Here is an 8701-nt window from a genome sequence, read left to right as displayed (position 1 = left end):
CATTCTCATGGCACTTTTATCATGGCAGTTCAGTGTTATATTTTGGCAGTTCAGACTTTTATCAGTCTCAGTCCACTCATCTATTATGTCCAGTCAGCAACAGGTGGGCTCCAGTGCGGCTACCAGAAACCTTACTGCATTTTGCCTTTTTTGCTCGATAGTTGTGTATCTTAACTGTTGGTGGTATTTAGGTGCCGAGCGTGACCCTTAACAACGGTATGAAGATGCCCCTTATTGGCTTGGGTACTTATCTTACTCCTGACGACGTAGTTCCCGCTGCCGTCGTGGCTGGTATAAAGACTGGTTACCGTTATATCGATACCGCTTTTATGTGAGATATAGGATCGTATTGCTTCGTGATGTCTTGTATGGTACCTTATCAGTTACCAGAACCATCACGGTGTCGGTCAAGGCATCAATCAGGCCATCAAGGAAGGTCTTGTTACACGCGGGGAGCTCTTTGTCACTACCAAGTTGTGGCTGGTCTATTACCGCCCTGATCTAGTGCGACCTGCGGTGGTCCAGTACCTCAAGGAGCTCAACTTGGACTACGTCGACCAGATCCTGATGCATTGGCCTTGTCCCCTCGAGAAGCACGATCCTGCTCAAGAGTAACTTCTAGAGTGCTTCTCTTAATAATTTTGTCAATCTTCCATTTTCCTCAGTCCCGACTGGAAATGGCCAATGAATGCAAAGGGCGAGTTCGATGCCCTGACCAATGTCAAGTTGAGCGATACTTGGAAAGAATTGGAGAAGTGCGTTGATGATGGACTAGTACGAAGCCGCTAAATTGAGAGATGTAGAGTAACCGTGTTTGCCAGGTTCGATCCATTGGTGTGAGTAACTTCGACACCAATGAGATTGATGAGATTCTCTCGATGTGCCGCATTAAGCCTGTCGTGGATCAGATTGAGGTGAGTACTTAGTCACCAGTATATGATGTTAGTGCACCTTGAATCAGGTTCATCCCTACTTCCCTCAATGGCGTATGTTGGATTACTGCAACAAGCACGATATCCATGTTGTGGCCTATGCTCCTCTAGGAAGTCCAGCTAATATGTAAGTATCCACCTGAACTGTCTGTTTCCCCAGATGGTTTTATCACGTTGTTCGTAGGCCGGACGATGGTTCGAAAAAATACAACATCCTAGAGCACCCCGATATCGTCGCTATTGCCAAAGCTCACAACAAATCTCCCGCCCAGGTAGATCCGTGTTGCGAGCTCCAGCTGTGATATTTTAACTTATTTCGCAGGTTTGTATAAGGTGGAACATTCAGCGCGGCATCACGGTGATTCCCAAGAGCACTAAGCCTCATCGTGTTGTTGAGAATTTCCAAGTGTTCGACTTCGAGCTCTCTTCTCAGGAAATGGTAAGTAGAGTGTGTGTTACTCGTCCTCCCATTTTAGGGGGTTGTTTCTCTCGCAGGAGACCATCAAGAACATCGCTCGCTCTCCTGAGAACCGTCATCGAACTTTCGACTGTGCTTTCCGCCCCAATGGTGAACGGGCCTTCGATCACGTGAAGGAGATTGAGAAGTCTTACAAGTTCTAAATCTTACCAGATTCATCAGTCGAATGGTTACTTTGTTAAGCGAATATTAACTTGTTCCCTTGTTTACAGAGCCAAGCATACACCATGTCCAGTTGTTTTGTTGTGAATATTGTTAAATGCATACAGTATTCAGGACGGTGACGATGGAGGCGATCATACAGTATGTTCCATACCACATATCTAATGCCAACATATTTACCTATTTTTAACATCGTTATCATTAACTACACGCAATCCACGTGAAGATCAGAAGACTCTCAACTATGGGACTGGACGTCGGTGCGCAGTCCACGACTAACCTGTAGGCGAGCACGATAGCCAAGAACTCGAGGAAACGGTTCTCGCTGCCTCGTGAATGCTCATGCGTACAGGCCCTGTGTTTTGCTACGACAACAGGTCTACAATCCCAGACGGGTAGCGAACAGTTCGGGAAGAGTCTTGTCGCAGATAGCGAGTATAGATCCCCGCTCGCCCGCAGTATTGGTTCGTAGGTTCGGTGGGATTTTGAGTTGAGCATTTATGCAAACTAACAGACGAAAGGTGACTAAGGTTCACGCGGGTCGCAGAACCTCCATCGATAAATGAAACACTAAGTACTAGATAACCCCAACACCACAGAATCGGTGTTGTGAGATGCTTTGATACCCTAGATAGCAAGCTAGCCGGGATTCCTAACATCATCGATAAAACCCTTTCGGGATCGACTTCAGCATGAAACCCCAGCGCAGTGTGAAGCTTTGCAGGTCTTTGATTTCGAACTCGCTCCACGAGGAAGGATGAAGCTCCCCATCTGAATAGTGTCGGTCAAGGCCTTCGTTTCAAATCAATACCATTGGACGAAACCCAAGTAACCACTACAAGGTTTGAACCCCCCTGTCCGCTTCAGTGGTGTGGGGATTCTTCTCCGCAAGCTACGTTCGTTATGATAGGACCGAAGCAGCAATAAACCCTGATCCGTGATACTAGTAGGAACTCATCCATTGAGAGAATCATTCAATAGCTCCTTATACCAGAAGTTCAATCGCTTGAACTCGGAGACTCTTTTGTCAATAATCAGCAGCTTTGTCGAGCCCTCCGAACATGAAACGGAGAAACGGATATACATCATGAATAATCCGACTACGATATCGCTCGCTGTGTGTTACCCTCAACGCAAACGCTACTAGTCAAGAGATAACTCGATCACGGCCCAAGTGAGCACTCGGAATAACAAAGATAAGACCGAGCGAGATGAATATCGCCACGTATGGAGTAGAAGCTAAGCAGCGATGATCGCCAGATTATAAGGAAGACATCATTCAGCATTCACATGCTTGATTAGAGCCCCAGCACATCGATGGGGATTTCCAATACATACAATAAGACCCATCGAACGAGGCCGCGCATTCACGATCAGCTTCTTGACAGTTCGGCTCTACAGTGGACGATGACGGATAGGACATGGTGCTGGCCAATTGAGTAGTCGATGATTTCATGCTTGTCCAAAACGTACTAGTAGAAAACTCACCGCAGCGGCAAGGCTCATTGCTTCCCCAGCATACCGATGGATTCTGATCAACCTTACAGTACGATCCGGGGTAACTAGCATCACACTTGGCATCAGCAGCCGAACAATCACTCGCTGGGCCAGTGGATACTGAGGATGACACAGACGTCGACGTAGTTGTGCTGGTTAACGACGTAGACCGCAGAGTTGTGGTCTCAGTAGTGGTCAACTTGGCATTCGAGGTTGTCTTAGCAATCGTAGTAGTTTTGGGTGTCGTCGTAGTAGTAGTCATGGGTATCGTCGTAGTAGTAGTCATGGGTATCGTCGTAGTCGATTGAATAGAAGTAACAGTAGTATCAGGAATTGTGCTGGTCGCGGGATTGGTCGTCGTCCCCGGTGTAGTTGGGAGTTTCTTACCACAAATACTATCGTTGATCTGAACGGTCATATCCGCGATGGGAGGAAAGCTGAACATATCAATGCTGTTGTACTTACACTTAGCTTGTTGTAACCGAGGATACGTGACGGTATCGGGGAAGTACTGCTGAACCCATGCAAAATCTGGGCCGAGATCAGAGTCTATATAGTTCTGATAACCTTGCTTGAGCGAGACGGGGAACACAGTATCATATGCCTTATCCAACCATTGTATCCTAGCCTCAGGAGTGGCCTCGCCGGGATACCAACTGGCGATCAACTGCAAGTGCCAGCCGCTCGTTCGGTGGTCGAATGCAGTGCACTTTCCTTGTGACGGATCGCAGTCTCGAGGCTCCTCGCTCATGGCATGGCCGTAGAAATCGAACTGTAAGACACACTCCGAGTTCCACTTGCATATAGGATCGAGACTGAGCTCAGCCATCGCCACCAAAGTATCCAAACTAATATCCTCGGAGAAGTACAGGGACTTAGCCTTGTAAGGGCTGGCGAGGGTATTGGTGTTCCAATCCCAGCATTCGTTCATCGACGTCTCCAGCTGACTCTCACTGCAGTTCTCTACGCCATCCGATGGGTAGAAGTCCATCCAAGCTGCTGCAGTGCAGTCGGCCCAGAACCACATAGCCTCACCAAAGCTCTGCTCGATGATGGAATATTTATCGACTCCGACTGTATCAGCAAGGGCTTGCACCTTCTGATGGCACGATGAGCAATCACCAGACTCGTCACAGATACACTGTGCGCTGTATTGAATAGCACCGCCACCCAGGAACTTGCCGATGCCAAACATTTCAGGGCCAGCCGCAGAAGAGTGCATGAATGTTTGGAAAGATTTGATGCGCTGAGCTTGGAGGTTGGGGTCGATAGTAGCATCCTTACCAGAGATCACAACCACATTGGTGACAGGGAACGCTCTGTAACGCAGTGCGACAATTACACCATAGTTGCCACCCATGCCACCCCTTAGAGCAAACAAGAGATCAGAGTATTCGTTGTATGCGGTAGCGGTGACTAGTTCAAACTCTCCGGTGGTATCATTGTAGACAACAACATCAGCAGATACAAGCCGGTCGGATGTAATGCCATACTTAGCTGATGATAGACCATGCCCACCTCCCGAGATCAAGCCAGCAACACCAACAGTCGGACCAGAGCCTCCAGCCAGACCGAGTGGGGGATCGTTACGGGCTAGCCTAGAATAGACTTCTAACAGTCTCAACCCTGCTCCTAGAGAGGCAATGTAGTCGTCACCTTCCTTGGTAACACTGAAGTCGACTAACTTCTCAAGGTTCATGACAATACCACCATTGATCGTAGATTGCCCGATGTACGAACTGCCCTCATTACTGCGGACTGCTACAGGAGCACCCTCTTCATAACAGATCTCGAGGGCACCGATGACGTCGTCAGAAGAACTCACATTGACCATGGCTGCTGGACGGTAACCATGGCTTTGATCAAAACGCTCATTATAGGGTGGTGGAATATTACTGGTCTGAACCTGGCCAGGGAACTCTTGTTGAAGTCGAGTTACTGCCAATTCAACACTGGCTGTCACCAAGCTCGCAACCACCTGGATTAGAAAGAATGTACGAAAGCTTACAATCATGATGCCTCAATGATATACGAGACAAATTACTAAACGATAGATAGGTGATATAGGTTCGGTAATGAAGCGCTGCACTAGCACACAAAGATGGGACACGAAAGCTGAACGGCTGAGTGCCTGGCCTCCCTCTTTGTCCATCTTTGATCAGGCTCCATTGTTACGATCAGCCACACTTTTGGTGACAAGCTTGATCTTCTTCTAACTTGACTTCGCGTAGTATATATTGAATCACTACTGGAAGCTATGAAGCCAACTAGGAACTCAAGCATGTATCAACTTAGAGTTGACAACTCTGTTGTTCTTCTTCTCTGTGTGAGAAAATACATACATGATCAGCTACGTGTCTTGATGACAAGAAAACTCTTGAGAAGATTTGGGGGATTATTATTTTCTCGGGAGTTCCGCAGTTTATTCAGGAATCGTTGGGCACCGCCAGACATATATCTAACACCGGGCATCTTGGTGATCGTCGGATGAGGTGCTCAAGGTTCTGGAAGTGCCCGAAGTTGATCATTTTTCCAATTCTTTCCATCTGGACAGAATGTACGCGCATTACCTTCCGCTATGAGTATTCTCATGCTCGACGAGCATTGCTCACGCTGAGGTTAAGCAGACTCATGTTAGTCTGACTATTTTGTTTCGAGCTTTCCGCTTCTTCCCCGTCGGAGCTTATTATCGGTAACTTTTTCATAACTCAAGAAACGTGAATACGCGATAGGAGCGGAATACACTTCAGGGATCCAAAGGAGTAGTGTGCCGTGGAGATTGACCATCAGATGGTCACCATCTTATGGCGCGAACCTGCGGCGTATCTTCCGGTGGCATAGTTGCCCCGACCCAAAAAATTGGTTGTACTGAGGCATATCTTGCGGATGGTATAGCTGCCCCAGCCAGCGGCATTAGTTGTACTGAGGCATATCTTGCGGATGGCATAGTTGCCCCAGCCAGCGACATTAGTTGTACTGAGGCATATCTCGCGGATGGCATAGTTGCCCCAGCCAGCGGCATTAGTTGTACTGAGGCATATCTTGCGGATGGCATAGTTGCCCCAGCCAGCGACATTAGTTGTACTGAGGCATATCTCGCGGATGGCATAGTTGCCCCAGCCAGCGGCATTAGTTGTACTGAGGCATATCTTGCGGATGGCATAGTTGCCCCAGCCAGCGACATTAGTTGTACTGAGGCATATCTTGCGGATGGCATAGTTGCCCTGGCCAGGGAGTTTTATCCCTGTGATGTAGGTTTCCAAAAAGTACAAAACATTCAGCAAAGATAGGCAGACTCAATGGGCGTCGATCGAGCAGCACCTGACTTCCGTGCCACGGAATCCGTGGGACCAACTTCCGCGAGGGAGACAACTCTCACCTGGCCGAGGAAATCCGCGACTTCATTAGGCGTCCAGTCTTCCAAACGATCACAGTGAGGTTCGGATAGAGGTTCGGATCCACCATTGTGGCCTGCCTTACATGGCGTATTCATGACTCTCACCTTACATGTGTGCGGCCTCATATCGATGAAGACGGTGGATCGCCTCCATGGAAAAACATATGGGGGCCGAGTGGTCAATGCTATGCTCGCATAGGCTCATTCTCGTCTCAGAGGGAGAGATAGAGCTCAGCGAACGCCGATTCACTACGAGTCCAGTAGCGAAAGACGCTGCTTGGGATATGGGCACTGGAGAGTTGAGGAGAGGAACCGGACATGCTATACCAAAGGCGACTGGATGAGTCGGCGCCTTCGTTCGACCAGATCCATGATAGCTCTAATAGAAGTGTTAGGACTAGATGATTAAGTATCAGTAGGTCACAAACCGAAAAAACCAGCACGTGAAAAGGTTAACAACACAATACTTCCGTCGAAACACTTACTCGATTCATGTTACCATCCACTCTCTACACCTACCTCGGACGAGGTTTTCTGTCGAACCTCAACTCGGTCGGAGAGGATGGTACTAGGCAGGTGCCGCTAATACAAGGGATTTCTCCCAACTGACGTAAAGAGTGTTCCCAGATCATCAGTCATGCATTACCCGTGCTATCAAGTTCCTAATGTACTCCCTCAGAAGATCATTCTCTTCCTCTAGAGCAGCATTATGCAGCTTGACATCCTCAGCCCTGTGCGTCATCTCGTTCAGCGTCTCCTGGAGCTCAATGATCCTCTCTATCAACGCATCGCGATGCCGCATGTCGAGTGACATCGAATCCCACGACTCACCATGAAATTAGGTAGAACTGACTAGAACTCGATACGCGTGTTCAAGTAAAAAAGAAACCTCTGATTTTACGTTGCTATTTCTGCTATAACTTTAATCGATCATGGTGATCGCCACAATAATGAAGAGCATGAGACTCACAGTGAGGAGCATGAGGCAAGCACTGAGCATCCGCTTAGTGCACCAACAGTCACCTCCAAAGCATCGACAGCAACTCCACGCAGTTTGAGCATCGGAGTCATCCGTCAGCGCGGCAGTTATCCACCTACGACGGGGATTACTATGATGATCTTAGTCAGATCAGAATCGCTTATAGCACCTCATGGGGCCGAATCCTTGCCGGTTGATGAGAAGGCGTGTGGTTAGACTCTCTGCGGGACTCTCGTCGTCAGGATCTCGGAGAGGAAGTAATTCCCGCTCACTGTTCGCAGTCGTACGGAATATCCCAATCAAAGGACACCGGAAGGGGAAACTGACGTGACAAGGTCCCTTCGCATCTCAAAAGTTCACAGAAAGAATCAATCTGGCATTCACCAGCTATAACACCTATCTGATGGTTCGCCGTCCACGACGGTAAACTCACTGTCGTTGATGAGGCGCTCAGTATAGCCGGTTCGCATCGGCCTGAGGTTTGTTACAGCTCTGGCTGCTCAGCAACGCCGCTCACCGTCGAACACCACTATCATCCTGTACGTGGGGATCCCCGATTTCATTGAGCTCTCTCTGTCGCTGTTCCATCTCCTGGACGCGATGGACCTCCTCAGCATGTTTCAAATCCATTTCCTGTTGCAGCCGTAGCTCCTCATGGGACTGCAGCGTTTTCGCTAACTCGAGATCGGCGTCCTGAATGAGACTCCACCTAGATCAGTAGTTCTCCTAAAACCACCTCTTGCTCTTCCCTAGCCACTTCCGCTTCCCGTTGTTCATATCTTCGTCTATGACGTTCACTGTAAAAAGCTTACCAACACTCCCACTGCCACATGCTACCGATAGTCAGTTAAGACGGGCGCTGAGCTGCTGCCACTAGCAGGGACCAGGACATGGTCAGAAGGGCCATCCCGACTTGACGAGGAAGAAGAGGAGGATGCCATGTTTCAAGATCTACTGTGCGTCTTCATCACCAATAACCTCCTTCCCATCGATACTTGACAGTTGTGAAAGTGTGCCTTTCTATCAACTGATTGACAGAAAAACCGATGGCGGCTCTATACGGATTGAGCGTTTCAATTACTCCTGCCTCGAGTCACTCGAATCGAGTGGTATAGAACCGACAGACCATACTGAGTTGTAGCGCAATTTACTCCCGGATTTGTCTCTGTAGAGCGGTAGTCCTCCTTGTCAATTCATCAGGACAATCAGGAATCCCAGTTCCTCCAAGGAAAACACTTTGAATTCCCGAATCGGGA

At 48.5% G+C, this 8701-nt stretch overlaps 5 protein-coding genes across 5 annotated transcripts; 1 reads left to right on the top strand and 4 right to left on the bottom strand.

Moving 5' to 3' along the window:
* Positions 1 to 85: 85 nt before the first annotated feature.
* Pmar_PMAR003626 (Aldose reductase, putative) lies at positions 86 to 1553 on the top strand (the record flags this gene model as incomplete). Its single annotated transcript, XM_002784321.1, has 9 exons — positions 86 to 103; positions 192 to 331; positions 384 to 611; positions 666 to 774; positions 822 to 914; positions 962 to 1059; positions 1117 to 1204; positions 1255 to 1371; positions 1428 to 1553. 9 exons carry the CDS (start codon positions 86 to 88, stop codon positions 1551 to 1553), a joined length of 1017 nt encoding a protein of 338 aa, XP_002784367.1.
* A 1294-nt stretch (positions 1554 to 2847) lies between these two features.
* Pmar_PMAR003625 (hypothetical protein) lies at positions 2848 to 4903 on the bottom strand (the record flags this gene model as incomplete). Its single annotated transcript, XM_002784320.1, has 3 exons — positions 2848 to 2967; positions 3095 to 3189; positions 3535 to 4903. 3 exons carry the CDS (start codon positions 4901 to 4903, stop codon positions 2848 to 2850), a joined length of 1584 nt encoding a protein of 527 aa, XP_002784366.1.
* A 952-nt stretch (positions 4904 to 5855) lies between these two features.
* On the bottom strand, positions 5856 to 6534 carry Pmar_PMAR003624 (hypothetical protein; the record flags this gene model as incomplete). The annotated part of the gene is made up of 3 exons (XM_002784319.1): positions 5856 to 6313; positions 6391 to 6448; positions 6502 to 6534. The coding sequence occupies 3 exons, from the start codon at positions 6532 to 6534 to the stop codon at positions 5856 to 5858; spliced, it is 549 nt and encodes a 182-aa protein (XP_002784365.1).
* Positions 6535 to 7097: 563 nt separating this feature from the next.
* On the bottom strand, positions 7098 to 7268 carry Pmar_PMAR003623 (hypothetical protein; the record flags this gene model as incomplete). The annotated part of the gene is made up of 1 exon (XM_002784318.1): positions 7098 to 7268. The coding sequence occupies one exon, from the start codon at positions 7266 to 7268 to the stop codon at positions 7098 to 7100; it is 171 nt and encodes a 56-aa protein (XP_002784364.1).
* Positions 7269 to 7388: 120 nt separating this feature from the next.
* On the bottom strand, positions 7389 to 8398 carry Pmar_PMAR003622 (hypothetical protein; the record flags this gene model as incomplete). Its single annotated transcript, XM_002784317.1, has 6 exons — positions 8283 to 8398; positions 8182 to 8242; positions 7963 to 8138; positions 7842 to 7919; positions 7615 to 7767; positions 7389 to 7560 (listed from the first exon to the last, which is right to left on the bottom strand). The coding sequence occupies exons 1-6, from the start codon at positions 8384 to 8386 to the stop codon at positions 7389 to 7391; spliced, it is 744 nt and encodes a 247-aa protein (XP_002784363.1). The 5' UTR covers positions 8387 to 8398.
* Between the last annotated feature and the right edge of the window lie 303 nt (positions 8399 to 8701).

This window comes from Perkinsus marinus (genome assembly GCF_000006405.1).
Source record: "Perkinsus marinus ATCC 50983 genomic scaffold scf_1104296935302, whole genome shotgun sequence".
Lineage (NCBI taxonomy): Eukaryota > Perkinsozoa > Perkinsida > Perkinsidae > Perkinsus > Perkinsus marinus.
Note: the sequence above shows the minus strand (reverse complement) of the source record. Positions and strands in the feature narration are given on the sequence as shown.